Raw genomic sequence first — 23,695 nt, 5'->3', positions numbered from 1 at the left:
AAGGAGGGAAGGACTGACAAACTGAGTGCTCTTAGGGTGATGCGTTGACAGGACACCCTCAGCCTCTAAGCAGCGCGGGCTTCCGCCTCGGTACCTGTCATGGCCACCTCGGCCACGTGACTTCGGCTCTGGCCTGGTTTCCTTTGGCTCCATTTGGGTAGCCCCGCTTTTTCGACTCCCTTTTTCTTGTTTGAGGGCTTGGGCATTGCCTTTATTCCCTGGGGAGACTGCCGTACGGACTCTGAGAAATCCGGTAAGTATGCCATGATGGTAGGTATTACCCAGTAATATTCAGCATCCCCACTGTTTCCCCAGAATCCCAAGCAACAGAATCATTTTCCAGGAATCCTCGTTGACCACACACCCCGCCCCCCCGCCCCACGCCGCCGTCTTGAATCGAAAGAAGGAAAATCCATATTGACTTGACTCAGTGGTATTAACTACTAGGTTTGTCGAATCCAAGAGCTCAGGAGTCCCCACCTACATTCGGAGATCTTATAAGCTAAATAGGCTTTTGTTCGGCCGTCGTTTGCCCGCCTTTCCCGGGTTGATGGTATCGGCTTTCCACAAAAATGGCTGTTTGGAGAGAGGGGCGCTCTAGGATTGGCGCCTGCGCCGCCCGCCCTAACGTTCAGTACGTAGGCAGGGAAGAAAGAGGCTGGATGGTAAACAGGAAGTGGGCTGCAACACCTCGGGCGCGGCCCTCAGGTAGGTGCCTTTGGGCCCCCGGGCTTTTGAAGTGGGGCCCCTTGTCAGGAATCGGAGTCCTGCGGGACCGCCGCTATCCGAACGTTGTACTCGTGGCTGCACTTCACCCGCGGAATTCCTGACTACTGAACGGTGAAAGATGAGACAGTGACGGAGTACGGTACTTGAGCCTTACACTCGTCATTCCTCAAGTAAAGATATAACAAACTTTAGACATTTTCAATCAGGAATTGGGAGGCCGCCATTCCAGGAAGTGTTTGTAGAAAATTTGCCCTCACAAGATCAAGCGTGTAGTGAAATTGTCTCTTGAACGCTTGATGTAGATGCACGTAGGTGCTATATTGGGTTACTTAGGCTATAAAGAAGATTTCCATGGAAGAGATTTAGATTATATTATTTGAAAGGATTTATTTAAGTACTCAATTGTCATTAGGTACACATTGCATATTCTACTCATTAAATATCTGATACTGCCCCTAAGCGTTTTGTCGTCATTACATAAATATCATAAGGGAAGTGCTTAAAGTATGTATTTCAGTTTTTCTAATAAGAAAAATCAGTTGACAGCCTTGTACAATGCATTCAGATTAAGTAAACTTGATCAGAATTTCATCTTTATTGCTTCTTAGTAAAGAATATGATTGCCACATTTAAGTCTTTGCTAGGTTTTCTTGTATTATGTGCCTTACCTATCCAGGTACTTTTAGGCACGTGACAGACTGCTTTTTTTAAAACCTCAAAGGTATGGAATTTAATTTTTTTTAAGGTGACATTACAGTTTAGTTATTTTTCAAGCGTTTTTGTTTTTAGTATAGAAGTAATTGAAGTTAACATGTTATTTTATATTATGCAAATTTTGATGCTTATTAGCTATTTTATGGAAAGTACATTCATTATAGAACAAATGCTATAATTCCATTAGCGTCAGCAGTATAATGTAGGAAATGTAATTGATTTAAAACCCATTTGTTTGTAAGTAGCCGCTCTAAATGACGGTCATCCTGTGAACCTGTTTTGTAAATTACATTCATCTTGTCCTGTGCCCTTCTCACTTGAATCTGTCTAACCCAAGTCTAATATTTTGCTATTCAAAAGTGTGATCTGGGGACCAGCTGCATCAGCCACTTCTGGGAGTTTGTTAGAAATGCAGATTCTTAAACCTTCATTTTAACAAGATTCACCCAGCCACCACCACCACCATGTGTTTTCTTATGCACATTGAAGTTTGAAAACCACTGCTCTGTTTGTTGCTAATGGGGCAAATTTTCCAAGTCCTGTTCTTTTTATGGGCCAGATCTAAATATAAACTGCCATAAATAGACAATCAATTAGAATAAGATTTACTTACAGCATTAAAACGTTCTCTCTCTATAATATTTCATATGTGAAATATATACCCACAGTTTCTATTGTAAACTTTTATTTTAAAAATAGTTAATATATTATTTGCCCGTTTATTAAGTGTTACTGTCTTTTTTTTCTATTTACTGTTTTCTATAGACAACATCTGTGGAAAATGACCCATTGGTTTCATAGGAACCCATTAAAAGCCACAGCGCCTGTCTCTTTTAACTACTATGGTGTGGCTGCTGGCCCTGCTGCTTCAAAAGTTTGCAAGTAAGTTTTAATCAATCTCAACAAGTATTGATTGAGCCATCCTTGGATATAAGTTACTATTTTGGGGAACCATGATCAGTACAGAAATAGATAACACAGACTCCTTATAAACTTATATATGACATTTAAGCATTAACTCATGGATTCTTTTAACTTTAGCAGTCCACTAGGCCAGGATACTTATTTTTAGATCAGCAAACTGAGTCCCAGAGAGGTTAAAACAATCACAGTAAAAGAGTTCAGCAGTATACTACAGCAATACAAGAGATGGCATGAAGCGGAACCTTGGTAATGTTAATTGACCAGATAATAAACCCAATGAGTTCAGATCAGGGAGAGGTCCCTGTGACCCGGAATGGCCTTCAAAGTGTTCATATTAGAAAAAGGACATGAGCTGAGGTTTAAATAAATTGTATAGCTTACCTCTTGGGTTGGCAAGCCATGGCCCACAGATTCGTCCCGCTGTTTGTTTTTGTAAATAAAAGTTTATTGAAACATATTCATTTGCATATTGTTTGTAGCTGCCTCTGACTGCTTTCCTCTAGTCCCAATAGAGAGATCTTTTGGCCAGCAAAGCTTAAAATATTGATACTATTTGATTTTTTACAGAATTTTTTTTTAAGTGTGCTTATCCCTGATTTAGATGGTAAGATAGGAAAAGAAAAGGTCCTGTTTCTAATCTTTGCTATAGGGCTGGTGAGTAGCGCAGCTGGTTGGAAAAAAAGAGATAGTTGGCAATGATATTTCAAAGGAGAGGTCAACTAGCCTGATTGATTTGCTCTAGGAGGTTGTAAAGGATTCAGTTTATTTTTTTGTATGCTGTATGGTAGGGGTCACATTTCATTCTTCTTTCATGTGATTATCCCGTTATTGCAGCACCATTTGTTGAATTTTTTTTTTTGTAGGGGTAGAGGGGGGAGTGCATGGGCTGGCAATCTCCTGTATGACAGGTGAGGATTCTACCACTGAACTACTCTTGCATCCCCAAGGATTCACTTTATTTGAGATACAGAACTTGAATGATCAATATGTTGGCGGTACCAGTAAAGAGAAATCAGGAGAGTTGCTGCCTTTTGTAGAAAGAAATGATTGGAGCAAAGTCTTAATAATCTAGATCGGGGATTGGCAAAACTTTTTCTGTAAAGGGCTAGATGGTAGATATTTCAGGCCATAAGGGCTACATATAGTTTCTGTTGCATATTTTCCTTATTTTTACAACACTTAAAAAAAATGTAAAAAACATTCTTAATTTGGTAGCTGTACAGTTAAGCTGCGGGCCAGACAAAAATAAGCTAGAAAAAAGAATAATAATGATTTTTTTTTAAAAAAAGAAAAAACAAGCTAGACCCCTAAAAGCAGATTAGTTGTTTTATCAGTAGCATCGGGAAAATCCTTTAATTTCTTTGGACCTAATTATTCCTCTATAAAATGAACAACCTGAATTAGATATTTCTAAGGTACATTTTTCTCAAATTGTATAATGTTAAGATGAAAATAGCTGTATATGAGTTGGGCTGTAGGTGATGTTTGAGCACCCAAGTAGAAAGAGCAAATTATTTGAGTCTAGAATAGACCTTAAGGATTCAGATTTCTTCATAATCCTGGATTCAGTCTTTCTCAGCTTCTGGTTAAATGCCTTGAACAATGACTATTTCAAAGGTAGCATATTCCTTTTTCCATCAGCTTGTATGTAATTATTGGTATATATGTTCCTGGAAGAAGCCTTCTTAGAGTTAATACCAATGAATAAGCACTATATCTAGACCATTTAAGATGAAGTCTGTGAGTATGTACTTTGCCCTGGACACCTACTAAGGTCTGGGTATACAGTTTTTACTCTGTTGGTGCCCACAATTTAAATGTATTGTTTCTTTTATACCATTTTATTTATACCCATTTCAGGTGTCTTCAGTCATTGTAAATGTAATGTGATTTCTGGAAAACCCTTACTAAGCTAATGCCTTCTGGAATTAGAAATGGGATTGGAACAGGACCAAGTTTAAAGCTGAAGATGTAGGTCTAGAAATGAATGTAGTTGAAATTGTCCTAAAAGATGAGCTCTTAAAAGAGAGAAAACCAGAAAGTCAAAGACTAAACATTTTACGAGGTGGGAATAAGAAGAGGGCATAGAAAATATAGAAGGAATTTTTAGAGGTAAGAGGAGAACCTGGAAAGTTTAATATTACTGGAATCAAGGGAGAAAAGAATTTCAAAAAGAAAAAGGTGAATCTGAACTATTTACTGCTACAGAGAAGTAAAGGACAATGGAGACTAGGAAGCACTTTTTTTGGGGGTGCATGGTTCGGGAATTGAACCCGGGTCTCCCACATGAAAGGCGAGCATTCTATCACTGAGCCACCCATGCACTCTGGAAGCACTTTTAAACATAGGTTTTTACATATTCTTAATAATGCAGTTTCATTTCTAAAATAGTGTTTTTACTTAATAAAATATATTTTGGTATTTTTGAAATTTCACATTTCAGAAATAATGAGATGCTAACATCATCTACAAGCATGTTAAATTTGCATTTTTCAAAACTGTTATTGTGAATTAGTCCATTTGACTTATTCATTCTTTATTACCCTCAAACTGTAAATGCATACATTTGTTTTTTTTTTCATTAAAAACTTGATGTAGAGTTTTATTACATAGCTGCATCCATAATTTCCCCCCTTTCTTGGACTGAATTTTGGAACATCTTTTAAAACAATTTTTAGAGATTTTCTTTACCTCTAGTGTTAGTCATAATTAGATACAGTCCTCTGTACTAGGTAATGCCTTAGAGGAGATAAGAGGGAAGGGAGGTATTGTGCTTTAAAGCTCTTACATTGAAACCTTTAAGCTATTTTTATATAGGTTCCTCATATATACCTTATTTAATTTTACTGTCTTTTTCTCACAAGTGATTTGAGAACATCCAGGGCACGATTGCTTGAACTGTTCACTGATTTGAGCTGTAATCCAGAAATGATGAAGAATGCAGCAGATTCATATTTTTCACTTTTACAAGGTTAGTTATTTGTATGAACTAACATAGAGGTTTTTGTAAAAAACAACTCTGCAGACATTCACATTTAATTATTAGACTTTCCAAATTTGAATAGATTAAATCCTCTAGGCTGTATACTTTGAGATGCTTAAGTTTCAGAAATTTGAGAATGTGAAGGTTGATAGCTGGTCTTACATGTTGAAAATTAAATGTGCACATATTATGTTACCTCAGGAGAAGGTATGGACTAGAGAAGGTGGGAGAGAGGTTAGGAGTTTCATGCAGGTATTTGCAAAACTCATGATCTGAAAGTTTTTCTAAACAGAGCATTTCCTGTTTCTTCTAAAATTCAAATGCTTTGTACCTTTTTTTCCTTTAGGGTTCATAAATTCATTGGATGGATCTACCCAAGAAAGCAAGTTACGATATATTCAGAATTTTAAGTGGACTGATACATTACTGGGACAGATTCCAAGGTGAGCAATGCTAACAAAGTACACAATGGAAACCAGTTTTTCTAACTATTTAACAAGTAGCTAACTTGTAGCCTCTGTATTTGAAGAGGATAAATGTAGGTCTGATCTTCATTTTATCTTATCAGGCAATTAATTAAAAGCATTAAACTTAAACTCCTAATATATTTACTAAGTAAAAATATAATGTTTCTTCTGGACCAAATCTACTTTTGAGATAATCAATACAAATGGTAAGTAGAATTGCACAGCCTTGACTTTTAATAATGATGTTCTAAACATACAAAGAACAGTTTCGGGTTTCAACCCCAAACCTGGCTTTCAGTCTCGGATTACATTCCAGCAGAGCAGAAGTTTGTTTTTTTCACCTACTGATGAAAGTTCACATAACTTTAATCAGTTTCTTTCTCTCTCTTCCTCCTTTTCCCCACCCCCAGCACCAGTCCAACTCCATATTCTCTTGACTCAGTCTTTGTTTTCTTTCTTATTTCTTTTCATTGTTTCTGCTCTTTTTTTAAAATTTCCCCTTCAGAGCTTTCTCATCATTCAGTTAACACTAATTATACCTTCATTAGGAAGTAGCCACAGGGGTTCTAATTTTGTATTTAATCGCATTCTTTTATACCATTAGTTGTTTAATGGTCACATATCTTTATGTCAATTTGCTTTAGAATTACCATTTTATAAAAACAAAAAGGAAAGGAAGGAATTTATTAGAGATTGTTGAAAGACCAGGACAGGCTATGTATTATAGTAGAAGAAGTATGGATCTTGGATTCACGCATATCTCAATACAATGCCAGGTTTTTTGTTGTGTGAACTGAAAGGTTTAAAAGGCAAAAGGGTGAGAAAGAAGAAAGGTAGACCAGGAAATTTAAAGTGGGCGAGTTTATTTCTGCTCCCGGGTAGAGCTCACCGAACCCAAAATGGAGAGAGGTGAATGGGGGTCCGCACGTGGGGTTCCGTGCGGGCAGCTTTTAAGGATGGAGGTCAGCTTGACGTCTGGAAGGCGTGGTTCATTAGCTCCGGAAGTCATGTTGTGAGGAGTGACACAGCCTCCACAGCTCGGATTGCAGTACCCTTCGCGGTTCCCCCGACCTAACATGAACATCTGCCTCTTCAGCTATATTTTGATGTCACACATAGAGTTTTTGTGAGAAATACAAGAACATTTATGTTAATTGGATATTATAATGTCAGGTATATAATAGGCATTCAACAAGTGTTAGTTTCATTCTTTGGGAATATTATATGCAGAATTCATAAATTGGCTAGAAAGTGAGGATTATGGATCCTTTTCAAATATTAATATTCTAATATACTTAGATTTTCAGAGTCTTCATTTTCTGTTTTTCCTTTTGTGACCCTTTATTCTTGATCCACACTTTAAAAGCATATCAAAAATTATTATTTTTTTTAAGAATGAAACCTCTTTTTCAGTATCACAGTGCAAATCTCTGGCAAATTTTTAAACATTTTGCATTATATAAATTTGGCGTTTTTTTCTTCCACATGCCAAATTTGATTCCTTATAAAAGCAAGCTATTTTTTTAAACATTTTTTCAGTACAGCTTTAATGAGAAAGTGAAAGATTTTGTGAAGACCTTGAACAATACTAAATATTCAATACATCTGAGATTTTTAAATTACTTTATGCTTGATTGCTTATTCAGTAGAAAGTGTTCTATGAGTATATCTATTCTGGTGATTGTATAACTGTACTTTTTACAATGTGACCATGTGATTTTGAAAACCTTGTGTCTGATGCTCCTTTTATCCAGGGTATGGACAGATGAGTAAAAAAATGGATAAATAATGGGGGGGGGGAGAGATAAAGGGTTATAAGTTGGATTGATTGAAATAGTAGTCAATGAGAGGAAACCTTGTGTCTGATGTTCTTTTATCCGGGGTATGGACAGATGAGTTTAAAAGAAGGATAAAAAATGATGAGGGAGGGAGATAAGGGGTTATAAATTGGGTAGATTGAAATATTAGTAGTCAGTGAGAGGGAGGGGCAAGGGGTATGGGATGTATAAGTTTTTTTCTTTTTATTTTTTTTCTGGAGTGATGCAGATATTCTAAAAATGATCATGGTAATGAATACACATCTATGAGCCATTGTATACTATGTATGGACTGTATATGTGTGAAGATTTCTTAATAAAATTATCCTTTTTTGGAGACTAAAACTATTTTAAGATGTTTGTTCATACTGTCTTATTCTTGTACATTATGTGATGTTTACTAAATAGGATAAATTATTTTCAAATAACTATATATATATATTTTTTGTTTGTTTGTTTGTTTGTTTTTTTACATGGGCAGGCACCGGGAATCGAACCTGGGTCCTTGGGCTTGGCAGGCAAGCATTCTTACCTGCTGAGCCACCGTGGCCCACCCAATACCTATATTTTATAACAGATCTTTTTTTTAATCTAAAAAGTTTCTGTGTTTCCGTTGCTTTTAAGCAACAGTTAAATAAAGAATACTAAGTAGAGGCATAATTATTAGTTTCTTCTAATTTATTGGTAACTTTTCTCTAATTTAATATTACGCATGTGAAATAATTGTTACTTTTTTCTTATTCCATCATTTACAATAAATGAGATAATATATAAAAAATTCTCAGTTCCTTATAAAAATAGAAGTGAATAAACCCACCTTCCATGCAGGAGAATTCCCAGACCATGCACCCAAAAAAAAAAAAATGATTTTATATCTTACTTGTTTACTATGCACTTGTCATCTTTTTTATGTCATATTCAAGAATAGAACGAGATGGAAGAAAACAAGGTATAAGATATACTTGTTTTAATATGATATGAAATACCTAGAATAAACAAATTCGTGGAGACAGGAAGTAGATTAGAGGTTACAGGGACTGGGGAGTGGTCAGTGGACAGTTGTTGCTTAGTGAGTACAAAGTTTCTGTTGGGGTGATGAAAAGGTTTTGGTAATGGATGGTGGTGATGTTCGTACAATATTTGAATGTTAACTAATGCCACTGAATTGTGTACTTAAAAATGCTCAAAATGGCAAATTTTATCTTATATATATGTCACCACAATAAAATAAAATATATATACATGTGTATGTGTGTGTATGTGAGATAGATAAAACCTGTAAACTCTTACTCCGTTTTCCTCTGGTGGATATTCCTAAATTTACTAGAGTGATATACTTCCTAAGTATAATAATAAATTTATTTTTATAATAAATAATAATAAAATATTAATAATAAAATCAATTTATTAATAGCATATGCATACACATATTTGTTTTTGATATCTTTTTCTTTGTAATATACTGATTGACTTCATGTTCAGGATCTGCAGCTTGGCTTCAGCTTGGATTTTTGTTCTTTCTTCCTCAGTTTCTTTTTACATACTGCCTGCTACACTCATGCTGGTCTAGTCATTGCTATAAAAAATTCTTTATACTTCCTTGGGCTTTGACATCATAATTCCCTCAACTGGAAAGTCCTGTTTCCTTTCTAGCCGTCTTTCAAGGCATAGTTCAGATTCTGTATATACCATTAAGCTTTCTTTAATCATTCCAGCCTGAAATGATCTCTCTCCTTTGAATTCCATTGTCTTAAATGCAGAATCAGGAAGTTATCCTGGAGGTTATTCCTTTTCTTTTTTTGGTTTCCTTAACCTTTCTTTTTATTGATATATAGTTATATATTCACATACCATGTAATCATCCGAAGTATAATCATCACAACTGATTTTTTTCCTCTTTTTTGTGAAATATATATATAAAAAAGCAATAAAGCTCAGAGCACATTTCAACAATTAGTTGTAGAATAGATTTCAGAATTTGGTATGGGTTACAATTCCACAAGTTTAAGTTTTTACTTCTAGCTCGTCTAAGATCCTGGAGACTAAAAGAAATAAGCATTATAATGATTCAGCAGTCATAGTCATTTGTTAAACCCTACCTTCTCTATATAACATGGATGTTATTCTTATGCATTATGTAAATATCCCTTTTTAACTTATGGTATATTGGAGTGGCTAGAGGGAAATACCTGAAACAGTTGAACTGTGTTCCAGTACCCCTGATTCTTGAAGAAGTCTGTGTAACAATGTAGCTTTTATGATGTGACTGTGTGATTGTGAAAAAAAAAAAGTCTTATAAGGACCCTAGGTACTTCTTAAAAATGCAGATTCTGTGCCCCATTTTCAGGCTTTCTGACTCTCAGGTTGAGTCCCAGAAATCTCTATCTTTAAATCTTATCTATGTACAATGAAGTTTGGAAGCCACTGTTCTTACATTTACTATTATGAAAACCATACTGGGCCTTTATATATATCCACTTATATATATTAATTCCTAACGTGTGTATCTTTCCATCTATATAAGAAATAGTGAGTGTGTTTTCTTCATACATATTTCCCAGTAGCTGGTATACTATCTGTTAGCATATAGTGCTTTATTATTTTGATTCGATGTATAGTAGGCTTCATGTACAGGTGTTTAAGAAACTGACAGAGTTTAATACACATGTTTATAATTCTAGTTCCCAGCAGGATGCTGTTTTTGAATTAATTTCCATGGGATTTAATGTTGCTTTATGGTATACCAAATATGCTTCAAGACTGACTGGAAAAGAAAAGTAAGTTCAAAATGGGGGGTTATGTGTGTATGTATTATTTTTCGCATATGTGGGACATCAATATTAAAGCATCTAGGCTACTGATAAAAAATACGGCTTTGGCTAGAAGGTTGCCTCATTATGATAGTATTTTCTGTATCAGAATTATAGAACCTGGTGTTAAAAGGAGACAGTTTTTTAAATCATCCTTTCTTGGAGAAGATTTTTCTCTATCAGATCGCAAACAAAGAAACTATAAGGAAAAAGACTCAATATTTGAATCCATAAAAGTATCATAAACAAAGTTACAAAACAAACAACAGAGTAGTCAAAAAGCATTGCAACTCATGACAAATTTTTTTAAACATTTTTTATTGTTAAATAAAGCACATTTACAAAGAAAAGAAAGAAAAGCAATGATTTTTAAAGTACACTTCAACAGGTGACAAATTGTTTTTATAATGTTTAAAAGAACTCTTAGAAGTCAACAAGGAAAAGGCAAACAAACCAATTGAATATGAGCAAAGGACATCAAAAGGCAGTTAACAGAGACAATTACAAAAGACTTATTATGTACGAAGATGCTTAAAGAATTAAAGAATGGCAAAATAAAATGAGATATGATTTTTGGGTTAGTAGAAGTGGATATTAGCAATAGGAAACTGGCAAATTAATTATGGTATATCCATACTTGGGAATAATATGCAAACATTTAAAGAATGAAGTTAAATTTTATGTACTGATGTAAAATTATCTCTACAGAATGTTAGGCAGAGTGGTGAATATAGTTACTGTTGTGTATGCATGTGGGTTTTAAGTGTGGCTGCATTAAGTGTATATTATTATTGTATATACACAGAAGACGTCTGGAAGGAACAACAAGAAACTTTTGTTCAGAGTTAACCTTCAGGCAGGTTTTTCCATTTATCATATCTGATCTTTGGCTATTATCATATATGTATTTGTTACTTTTAAGTGCCATAATTAAAATTTTCAAAATGAATAAAGCCAGGAGTGAGAAACACAAATGACTAATTTGCTTTTATGAGAATTTACTAATTGTTGGTTTTAATGCTAGAAATCATGTTTATCCTCTAACTAATCTAACCATTATCTTTAAGCATAATAGAAGATGAAGCAAAAGAAGTCCATCGAAGCTTAAAAATTGCAGCTGGGATTTTTAAACATTTAAAGGTAAAAAGTTATGTATATTCTTTATGCTTTAATTTTTAAATTGCTTTTCCTTTTTTTTGGAGGTGGGGAGAAATTATTTCATTGGGTAAAAAGAGCTAGTGTATATTCTCTTTTCATTATGGTAACTACCTTATTGATGAGAGCTGTCAATTACAGAATATCAAACGTCTTAATTTAGTCTTAAAACCAGTGAATTTTTAAATTAGAGAATCCAAGTTGTAATACACTGCTTATTTTTCTATCTCTTTTCAAAAGATAGGAGAAAAGAATCAGGAAAATTGACAGTTCTTACCATTTTTCATTTTCCCCTGTAGGAACTGTCAAGAGCAGGCATGATTTTGTAAAACTGAACTGATTGTATTCTCTGTTTCTTAGTGAAAAGGCTAGAGGTGCAGTCAATACAGACTAGTTATATTAAATTGCCTGGAGATGTGATGGGGTTTAGGAGAAAGAGTATTGTATTTTCCAGTAAGAATCCCCCTTCCCCCACTTCATTCTCATTAATCCTCTATATGCTGAAGGCCTACTGGAAACCAATCTTGGGTTCTCTTGTGATGAAATAAGATTCTTTTATAATGATTTAACAGCTGTGGTCCTGAGTTAACTATAGAATTGTGAGTAGTATTTTTTCTTTATATCTTCATTTATTAATGTGAATGCATATTTCAGGCTACCATGCAAAGGGGAACTTGGGTTACTATTCCAGTTAAAGATCTAAGCAGTCTTTTATGATCCACATTCTGATTTTGTGTTTCTTGTTCCTATAAAAGCTGGGCTGTATGCTATACAAGAGTTTTTATTCTCTTTTTATGCAGTTTTCTTTTGCCTTTGAAATTTCTGGTATTTCTCCAAATTGAGTATCTGTAACTTCCATTTTCTTCCTCTCTAACAACTGGATTAAAATACAATTTGGCTTTTTTCTTTTTTCTTTCTCTCTCAGGAAAATCATATCCCAAAACTTCTTACACCTGCAGAAAAGGGAAGGGATTTAGAGACACGGCTCATTGAAGCTTATGTTATCCAGTGTCAGGCTGAAGCGCAAGAAGGTAACCCTAAATGTTATAAAATTCCTTGAAGAATACCTGTCTTGGCATTTAATTCTTCTGTTTTAAAATCAGGGTTAGCTGGAATTGAGTTTCAGGTTTTGATAAATTTATAGTGAGGAATAACTTTACTGTAGCTTTTCCTCCTCTCTTAGCTAGCAGGAACAGGCATTATAGTTTATGACTCGTTTTTAAGAGATTTTGATTTCATGCCATTTCTGACAGCATAAAATTTATTCTTTAACTTGTCTTTTCCCTCTCTTCCTTGCTGCTCAAATCCCCTCCCCTTGGCTTAGTGTCGACCTCAGATAGTTGCTGATAATGGAGACATTACAGGACAGGCAGAATTCTTGGTTTGGTGTTTTCTATTTTAGCCAAGTCCCTGCTCTTAGACTCAGACATCTGCACTAATTGATTTGCGGTTGCTACTATATGGCTTACCTTGAAATCTTTGCCTTTCAATGGCAGGAAATAAAATGGGAATAAGTGAAAACAAATAAAACTTACTTTTGTTTTTCTTTACTTCAAACCTCTGATGCCTTGGAAATATTTAGGTTTCTAGCACATCCTGCTATTTTGTAGTGATTAGGTAGTGATTTATTTAAGCAAATGCTATCAGAGTCAATACACTCGTAGTGTTTGTGTTTCCATTTTCTGCAATTTATTTTTCATATTAAAACTGTTCTAACAATCTGTACTAAAATTCCAATGTGAAGACTGTAAGAGTGTCTTTTGCTGCTATCCTTGAACTTAGGGTAAATGCAAGTAACTTTAATCATAGATTCACTTTATTTGGTTTTGATTACAGTAACAATTGCTCGAGCAATTGAACTAAAACATGCTCCTGGACTAATTGCTGCACTGGCATATGAAACAGCCAATTTCTATCAAAAAGCTGGTAAGCTTATGATTTTAGTATTATGTCTTTTAGTCTTTAGGCTTTCAGATTTATATATTCTTGGCTTAATAGGGAACTGAGAAAACAAAATAATTCTCAGAATGTTTCATCATTTGCAAAACTGTAATAGTAATCTACATTATTTAATTAATTTTATGAAAAATATAAGAAAGAACTAGAGCTGTTTACAGTTAATAAGCTACCTAAGTGTTCTAATGGAAAGGAGAACAAAACTTTTTAATCAATTATAGCTAATTGTATAATTATACCTATATTCAGTTATATCTAATAAATTCTTATAGCAGTGAAATAATGTAGTAAATCACCTGAGTATGGTAGAGAAGGCTTTGTATAGGAAGGTGGTGTTTTGGCCTTTTTTTTGAAATATAAATACAAGCTTAAACATTGCTAGTATTTTTGGAGTATGGAGGAAGAAAGACATTCTGTAGTATGTACGGAGATAAAAGAGCCAAGCACATTCTGGGGACTTTTGACAGTTTCTGCTAGCTGAAGCACTGGATAAGCTTAAGAGAAAAGGTTGGAAAGCTATATATGTGTGAGATTAGAAATTGGTTTTAAGTGTATCTAAGGATCTGTAGATATTTGGGATCCATTAAGATATTAAGTCTGACTTGATTAGATTTGAACTTAAGAAAGGTCCCTGTAGTTATATGGAAGATGGAATTGCTGGGTGAAGGCTGATTCTACTTGGCACTTAGGAAGAAATTGCTATAGTCTATAAAAGAAATGATGAAACTGACAAAGACAACAAAGTAGGAAATGTAGGGAGGGAAATAGATTGGAGACACGTTTAGTAGGATATATGAGTGTATATGTGAGCTTGTGTAGGATATATACAAGTTTCAGTGATGGAAAGGGCAAATGAATATTAGGAGAGTATATTCCATGTTTCTGACATTGGTGGACTAGACTTCTCTCTGCATTGCTATGTTAAGAAAAAATGTTAAAATTAATAATAAAATAATCAGTATTTATTTTGAAGTTCTTAGTGACATCTATTACCATTATCTTAATCTTAACAAATCAAAGAGATGCCATGGTATTGTAACCAATCCTATTATGTAGATTGAAACGCAGTTATAAGAAAATAACTACTTTAAATAAAGCAGGTTTTTAAGATATGTATGAATGCTTGAGTTTTAGACTTGAATGGCATTCTGATTTTAGCATCAGAACACATGAATGTGTTCTAGTGAATCAGGGTAAAATTATATTTTGCTTTTTAAAATGTAACTTTAGATCATACTTTATCCAGTTTGGAGCCTGTATACTCTGTGAAATGGAGAAAATATCTTCATTTGAAAATGTGTTTCTACACAGCTTATGTAAGTATCTATAACCCTAAAAGCAGTGTTAACTAGTACCTGTTCAACCTTTCAGTGCCAGATCTCTCATCTCCCCAAACTCATCATTAGCATTTTACAATTAATAGACAGCTTTCAGTAATGTTCACTGACAGTCAATGCCATTGTGGACTCAAGTAGGTAGAAAGAGATAATATAGAATTTTAGGACCAAATTACAGCGCTGCAACTACCATTTGATTAAAAAGTCATGTTCAGGCTAGAACCTTCTGCGTACTTAATGAGGGTCCTCTCAAATGTTTCATCCCACATTGAGAAATATATTTACTAAGCATATTCTTTTTTTTAAATTATTTATTTTTATGGTATATTATATATTCACATACCATGTAATCATCCAAAGTGTACAATCAGTGGTTCACAATATCATCATAAGCTGTGCATTTATCACAATTTTTTTTTCTTTTTTGTGAAAAATAACGTGCAAGAAAGCAATAAATTTCAAAGCACATAGCAACAATTATTTGTAGAATAGATTTCAGAATTTGATATGGGTTACAATTCTACAATTACTAAGTCTGTTCTTAAGGCACACCATGTGAAATATCACCTGGGTTGGTAAAGAACTGTCAATAAGTCTCCTTTTGGAAATTATCAGTCTTATTCCCACCAAACAAATGTATTGGTTTTGTTGTTCAGAATAGCATGTGAGAGATAGTCAAAAGTGTTTTTCAGGTCTAAGTATATTATTTCTATTTCTTTATTTTTTAAACCTTATAATCAGTTTTCAAATGGACTGTGTAAGACCATGTGTAACCCCTGCATTTATGTAGCTATATAAAGAGTGAACATGTCCTACTTTGGGCTGTTACACATTTCTCTTGAAAACCTCTTTCATCCTTAACCTCAGAACCCTCCCTCTTCCTCTACATTAGCATAGGAATTTCCATCCTTTATCTAGTATGCTGTAATTTTAAAACAGGTTTCATTAAATACTTTTTGCTCTCAGGTTATGGTTAGGAAGCTAGTTTGGCTCAAGGCGTGACGTAATTCCACCTTTTATATGCATTCCATTGAGCAGAGATGGGGAAAAGCTTACATATGTAAAGAAATGTGAGGCATAGCATTGATATTTCTAACAGTGATCAAAGGCATTTATTCATCTGATGCATATATAAAAAAATGATAGTAGAAAACATGATTTGGGAATAAAATGAATACAATTTTGCTTCTTTTATCAGGCTTACTGTTATCATGGTCAGACTTTGTTGGCTAGTGATAAGTGTGGTGAAGCAATCAGGTCTCTCCAAGAAGCAGAAAAATGTAAGTATTCCCACCAAAATCTTAACTTCCTTTTAAAAATCAAATGTTTTATCATAAATAGGAATGGGCAGTAAAAGAGATTTTGGCTGTGCTCATGAAAGGGAATAAAATAGGTAAAATAATTAGAGGAACAAAAAATTCTTAAAACCTAGAACCTGTGGAAAACACCCATCTTCCACTTATACTTTTATTATTGGTATTGATCTAGTACATACAGAGGGTAAAATTCCTCACTATCTCTAGTTTAAAGCCTTTTAAGTATAATTAAGCAAGAATTAAGTATAATCAAACAGCTTTATGTTCCTTTCACATGTAGTTTATGCAAAAGCAGAAGCTTTATGCAAAGAATATGGGGAAACCAAAGGACCTGGACCAACAGTCAAACCTTCAGGACACTTGTTCTTTAGGAAACTTGGAAATCTTGTGAAGAATACCCTAGAAAAATGTCAGAGAGAAAATGGATTTATGTGAGTACAGCCATTTTATATTTTAGTAATATAATGTTTTCTGTAAGTCTCTATTCCCAGATGTTTTCTGTTAAATTACACTTAGGTTAGCATTAACTTTCTATTTAAATTGGTGATTACATTCTGCTGTATAGGACCTAAATTTTATTCTACCTCTAATGATGATATATAAAAGCAGATGCAAAACATATGGATTATCAGCATACAAGACGCTTCATTAGGACATTTCCGTACTATCCTAATTTCCTCCTAACTTTGTTTCCTTGTCATTCCTTCTCTGTTTTATACTTATCTTCTCAACTCCCTTTGCATATTCATCTCACTCTGGCTTTCAGCTGCTTGTAAAGCAGGAAAATTATTTTTCTCTCAATCCTTCTCTCTTTAATCAAGTAACTTTCTCTTCTTAAATTAGGGTTGTTCATACTGTAGATCACCACCTGTATAGGTTGGTGGAATTAATCTTGTCCCTACTTTTACCTCTGTACAATCTTTCCCTTAAATTCTGAATCTAGTTATACTGAGCTCCTATCACTTATTTCAACATATTTAGGATTCAACTTTCATCATTTGGAAAGCAACCCTGAACCCCCATGTCTGGGTTAATTGCCCCTCTTCTGTGTTCCCCAGGCACCATATATCCATCAGTGCTTTGGTTACAGTGCATTGTAATTCACAGGGTGTCTTGATTGTCCTACCTGTTCAGCTGTAGGTGCCTGAAGCGGGAAATCTTCTCTATCTCATCCATCATTAAATTGCCATTTCACCAAGGGCCTTGGACATGTAAGGAACTCAAATAGTTACTCAGTAAATGAATTAATTGCTACTTAAATTGCTCTTTTTACAGTTACTTTCAAAAAATTCCAACAGAAGCCCCACAACTGGAACTCAAAGCGAATTATGGTCTTGTAGAGCCTGTACCTTTTGAATTTCCTCCTATAAGTGCACACTGGACACCGGAAACACTGGCTGCATTTGATCTGACCAAGAGACCCAAGGATGACAGTGTACGAGATGGTTTTTGTCCCTTCCATTTTAAACATTTAAAAAGAAAATAGAGAGTTAGCATTTTGTTATTTTTCTTTATTAGTAGAAATATGTTTGTATAAATGTCAGAGTAGTCAGTTACACTGCCTAATGTAATCTGTTGTAGAACTCTCTGAGGTAAGAGCTTTAGGTCTTAATTGTCTTAATTTTTCACATAGTTGACTACCACTATTTCAAGACATCATTTTACCTTTTTATAACTTGTCAATGCACCAGTGCACTCCTAAGAATAGCGCGGGAGAAAGGGTCTAAAAAGAATGGCTTGTTCATCCTTGTATTGCTGTAACAGTACTTGTCTTTTTAATTTAGCACAGTGTAGGGTATTTGATGATGTGACTTAATATCAATACTCCATGAAATCAACTAGGGATAAAATAAGACTTTTTATTTATTAATATCTAAGTGCATCTTCATGTACTAAATCAAGTGGTGGTTAAGTAGAAAATTTGAGGTTTAACAACCTGTCACAAACTAGGAATCTGTGAGAAAAGGCATGGGAATGATTTTGCACGCATTACCTCTTGAAATTATGTGTATATTCCTTCCCAAACTAAAACCATTATTCTGTAACGTAACCATCTTTGGATCCTATTGGCCCTCTAAAATAACGCCTTGAAAGGCAGACTCTGTTACTTTCTTAAGTTATTTTCAAACTTAAGGATTCCACATACTAGATTAATCCCTCAGTTACTCTCTCCTCAGAAAGAATGTGGAGTAGGAGAATCTTTAGGTTGATTTTTATTTTCCTCCCTTCCAATCTAGGTTTTCATCTTACCTGTAATGTTGCTTTCTGGTTAGTTCTTGAATTGGTATGTAGCTTTTGAGACAGCTTTGTTAGTGTCAGTGTTGTAGGATAATTTAAAATTGCATCTTTAAAAAGTCTGAAATGGAAAAGATAGGGTCTTTCTTTTCAAAATCTTAGTTTATGTACTTACACAGTATTTTTCTTTTTTCTTAGACCAAATCCAAACCCGAAGAAGAAGTAAAACCTGTGAAAGAACCAGATATCAAACCTCAGAAGGACACTGGGTGCCATATCTCCTAAAACATGTTGATAAAATGTACAGTTTTAATTTCTGTACTACTAGATAAGATAAACCATGGGACTTCAGATTTCTTAAAATGATTTCTTTGAAGACTATAAAATAATTTATTATATTCAGAGGGAATTTCCTTTCAGTTTGATTGTGATTTTAATATAGTAGAGATGTTTCATGCTTTGTTTCCAGGCTCTTGTTTTTTATCAGGACAGCATTCTAAAGATTTCATTGTGCCTCTAAAGGGTGTGTTTGGGAGTTGGGTCTCTTTTGAACTCTTGGTAGTTTCAGGTAAATATATTAAATTATGGGTCAGAATCATGTGGTTTCAGATATGTTTTTCTATTTTCACAAAAAAAGTTTATTTTCCTTCCTCTTATTTTATACCATAAGAATGACAGGAATCGTTTTTTAACAGAGGCAGTTATTTCAACCCTTACCATTATATTTATTCTAGCACAGACTTGTTATGTTTAGAGTCATTTATCTTTTCTGATGGAAAAAAGTAACTTGTGGTTAAGAATCAGAATCACTCATACCAAATTCTTCACATAAAATAGAATGTATAATTTACTGGAAAATTAGTATTTATAGGTGTTTTGAGATTATCATATAAGGACTTATTCTATTCTTGTAGCTCTGTGCCTCATTTTAGTCTCAATAAACCTGCGATAATTTTTACAAGTACCTTTTTTAAATGGGGTTTTTACTTAGAAGACAGAACTTTGTAACATCTCTTAGTGTTTCTAAATGAGAGAAGACAGGATAAAAATGTTTTTTGAAGATGTCAAATATTGCATGGTGGAAAGAAAAAACTTTAAACTTAAATGAGTTAGTTGTCCTGAATTACTGATAGCTCTCTACTTCTTTTTAAAAGAAGTTAGACTAAAATGCTTTTGCTACCTAATTTCAGCATACAGTGCTTTTATATGGTTTTCTAATATACATATCTTGTCAGGATTGTATTGCTTTAGGCCAAAGCCCATTGTAAATACTTAGCAAACAAACGTAGATATAGTATCATCTTTAAAATAGATGTTTAAAACGAATTAGTTTAGTATATACACAAACATAATAGTAGATGCATAATACTTTTACAAAAGTCACTTGTCTATAGGTTTATCTTCTTTTGATCTCCGGGGGCTTTAGTTAGATTTCCTATTATAATGAGACATATGTTCACTTAATAAAAATAATTAAAATAGTAATGTATGTCGATTGAGAGCTTACTAGATATTAGGCTTTGTGCTGAGCATTTACATAGATAAACTTAGAATCCGTACAGCAACTCTGTGAGAAATAAATGCCATTATGCTGAGGAAAATATGCATACACTATTAATAATATGGGAATATGCATTTCATTATAAAGAATAGATTAAATAGATTATGCCTGTCTGAATCAATATTGTTTTCAAATAAATAGTTACTGAAACCTCATATCATACTTTACACTCCTTAGGTACATAGTTCAGTGAGGTTTTTTTCTTTATTTGGAAATGGCTAATTATTCCTTGCATTGTCACATTTTAAATCTGAAACTACATTTTCCATAATAAGTGGAGTAATAACTAAACAGCCATTTAATTTTATTTGACTATAGAAAAAAGTCTTATTTAATATCACTGTATTTGTGCAGTCCTTATTTCATAAAATCGTTGATGTTTGCTGTATGCCATTTACTGACAAAACTTTAAATAATATTTGATGCCAGCTTATTGTTCTGCCTGTAGAATGTGCTTATCTTAGGCCCTAGTTCTTGTTAACCTGGTAACTAAATTTTCACAGTTGACTTTTTTTTGGATTACAGTACCATATATGAAATGGAAACAGTGTATTCAGTGCTTCTGTAAAACTCAGTAAATACTGGTATTACTTGAAGTCAGTGATTGGCAGCTCTGACATGAGCAGATAATAAATAACCTGTTAACTCAACCAAGGTAGCACTATGTGACTAAAATATCCCATTTTATATAATATTGTTTGAAATGGCATTGGAAATTTTGGAGATTTAGTAGATGTAAGGAAGTTGCATGTAGGTAATAGTATAGAGAGATGTAACTGTGGTGTCGCATACATTCAGTAATGAGTTTTTTTATTTGTGAAAATAAAAAATAATTTTACTTACAATTTTATGGAATATTGATTTGTTTTTTGATAAATGTCTTTACATTTACTAAGTCAGTAATAGCTAATACAATGTAAAATCATACTGCTTCACAGTAACCATTAAAAATGATAGATATATCTGCATCAATTATTTTATGCAACAAGAATTCATTATTCAGCATTCCTTGATCCATTTGGTTTCCATTCGGTTTGTATGTCTCACATCCTAGTCTGAAGGTATCAGGCTTTCTCACCAGATACGTGGCATTATCCAGTGTGAGGCAGTATTGTGCACTATGGTAAACTAAGTGCTTATTCTCACAGGATAGTTAGTGTTCTGTAGAAAACTTTGTGCTTTGCAAACTTATTGTTGCACTGTCAGTGCTAAATTAAAGTACTAAAAAAAAATGTATTTAGAAATATTTCCTTATTTCCCAGAGTAATAGTGCTTTGGAAAATACTGTTTATCTTTTTTTTTTTTTTTTGCATGGGCAAGCACCAAGGAATCAAACCCGGATCTCTAACATGGCAGGTGAGAACTCTGCCTGCTGAAGCACTGTGGCCTGCCCTCTTATCTGTTTTAATATACGTGTAAAAATAAACTTCAGTGTCACTTTGGATTGCCGTAGCTTTTTCTAAAGATAGTTTTTCACTTGAAATTTGAATAATTTGACTAGAATTTGAATTTTCATTTAAAAATGGTTTGTAATAAACTTAAAAGAATTAAAATAGTTAAATCTGGAAGCGGCGCTTATACTATGAATTATAGAAAACCAAATTTGATTATGTTTATCCAAAAGGCCTCTTGGCAATTTATTCCATCTACTGCTTGCTGATGGACTTGCAGTAGGTGCAGGCTCATACACTCACTCTTAGAGTGCGCTCCAGGGAAAAGGTTAGCTCACGTGGTTACCTGAATTTTTATTCTCTAATGCAGAGCTCCTCAAGTGCTTTGCTTTGTGCTGTTGGCCTTAGCCTTCCAGGTGCTAGCTGGGCATGACCCAGGGTGGCTGGAACACCCAGACCTGTCACCACCTGTCCCGAGCAGTCTCTTCCAGGTCTCTAAGTCCTATTTTCTCCAGCAGTCTGAACAAATCCTTTGTGAGTGCTGTGCTGTAGAAAAAGTTGGGGAACACCCTACTAGGTCAGCTGTGTAGGTGACATCCCGTCACACAGTCACTGGGTACACCTGCACAGTTAAATGTTGAAAATAAAGATCTAAAAATCCTGCCATGTGAGGGTTTGTCAGCAATTCTGAAGGGAGAGCTGTAGCTTGTTTCTGTGTTAGTTTGTGGAATTCACATTTCACATTTCATACTCTGCCCTTTCCCCCCAGATTCTTAGGAGGAATCACTGGCACAGTGAGTCTCTATTACTGGTTGGGTTGGACCAACTCCCCGAGGTGAGCGGATATAGAAAAGTGATAGTAGGTACTGCCCTCAGAAGCTCCACATCTGGATCTGATAAACAGGACTTTGGAGGTCCCGTCCTTGCTTTCACCAGAGGCCTGACCCTTAGGCCCCCTCCAGGGAAGGGGGAAGGAGGAAGCAGGAAGGGGGGACCAGCAGGGGCCGGGAGGACACAGTGCTGAGCAGCTTTTGTGTAATTACGCAGTGACAAGTCTTAGCTGCATTTTAACCTGGTTCATTTGAAAACATGTTTTCAGATGAAAGCAGAAAGAACTCTAGAAAAGTTTAGATACTACACCTTCTAAAGTTAAATGCCACAACTTGGATGAACCAAGTTGAAACCATTTTTCTAAGTAACAGAAGACAGCCACAAAAGACCACATATCATATGATTCAGTTTATATGAAACATGCAGCATAGGCAAATCAGAAAAGACAGGAGACCAGTGGCTGCTAGGGGTTGCAGGGAGTGGGTATGGGGTTTTCATTTGTGGTCATGAAAAGATTCTGGAACTAGATAGTGGTGATGACTGCATAACATTGTGAATGGATTTAATGAACTGAATGGGGCACTTTAAAATGGTTTAAATGTAAATTTAATGTTATGTGTATTTGCCACACACAGGCAGACACAAAATACACACACTGCTTGGGAATATTATGGTTGAAAATCACGGGTCCCAAACAAATTGCCTAACTCTGCATTTCTTCTGTAGGATGGGGATAGTAACAGCTGCCATGAGCAGTCAATGAGATAACCCATATAAGTTACTTACATAATGCCTGACCCAATAAATATTAACTTATTAACATTAATCACCAAAATTCCTCTTAACCTCAGTGTGAATTTGCTCCTGAGCATTTTTTTTTAATTACTACCCTTTAATCATCTTTAAAATCTGTTTTATTCACACACCATTCAATCCATCCTAAGTGTACAACCGGTGGCTCTTGGTATAATCACATGGTTATACATTCACCACCACAATCAATAATGCAAAATTCTCATTTCTTGAAAAAAAAATCCACACCCCTTATACCCCCCCCCCCCTTATTGATATTTAGCTTTGGTGGAGTTCCTTTGTTACAAAGGAACAAAAAACAAAACAAAAAAGCCAATATTTTATATAAATTTTAACAAAAAGTTAAAATGTGTCCTTTTACTACCTACTTTTCACATGTCAGGTACTCCAGAATATCTAGGAAGAGATGTTTCAAAAAGTACTTAGCATTGTTAACTATTTAGAGAGCAGTGAGGAATAAAATGCACACACAGGACAAAGGTTATAATATAAAAATATATTCTAATTATAACCACTCTGGCATAGAACTGTCTCCCTCTTCTCAGCCTTCTGCTCTATGTCCTCTCGCCCACAGAACAAGCATGGATGGGTGTTGCCCCAGTGTCATCTCTGGAGCAGCCTTAATTCCATTTCAAAGTCATTTCTAGAAGACATTT

The 23,695-nt window shown here is 34.5% G+C and overlaps 1 protein-coding gene across 6 annotated transcripts; it reads left to right on the top strand.

Moving 5' to 3' along the window:
• Window positions 1-129: 129 nt before the first annotated feature.
• On the top strand, window positions 130-20,849 carry BROX (BRO1 domain and CAAX motif containing). 6 transcript variants are annotated; one of them, XM_077149205.1, is made up of 13 exons: window positions 130-253; window positions 2,209-2,325; window positions 5,232-5,338; window positions 5,697-5,793; window positions 10,316-10,411; window positions 11,512-11,584; window positions 12,525-12,630; window positions 13,436-13,525; window positions 14,786-14,871; window positions 16,091-16,172; window positions 16,489-16,639; window positions 17,484-17,643; window positions 18,642-20,849. In XM_077149205.1, the coding sequence occupies exons 2-13, from the start codon at window positions 2,225-2,227 to the stop codon at window positions 18,726-18,728; spliced, it is 1,236 nt and encodes a 411-aa protein (XP_077005320.1). In that variant the 5' UTR covers window positions 130-253; window positions 2,209-2,224; the 3' UTR covers window positions 18,729-20,849. The 6 variants fall into 6 exon arrangements, with proteins under 6 accessions (XP_077005320.1, XP_077005319.1, XP_077005318.1 ...); XM_077149204.1 differs by lacking the exon at window positions 130-253 and adding an exon at window positions 431-863; XM_077149203.1 differs by lacking the exon at window positions 130-253 and adding an exon at window positions 432-868.
• The last annotated feature ends 2,846 nt before the right edge of the window (window positions 20,850-23,695 follow it).

The sequence above is a fragment of the Tamandua tetradactyla genome, chromosome 2 (assembly GCF_023851605.1).
Source record: "Tamandua tetradactyla isolate mTamTet1 chromosome 2, mTamTet1.pri, whole genome shotgun sequence".
NCBI classification, from domain to species: domain Eukaryota; kingdom Metazoa; phylum Chordata; class Mammalia; order Pilosa; family Myrmecophagidae; genus Tamandua; species Tamandua tetradactyla.
Note: the sequence above shows the minus strand (reverse complement) of the source record. Positions and strands in the feature narration are given on the sequence as shown.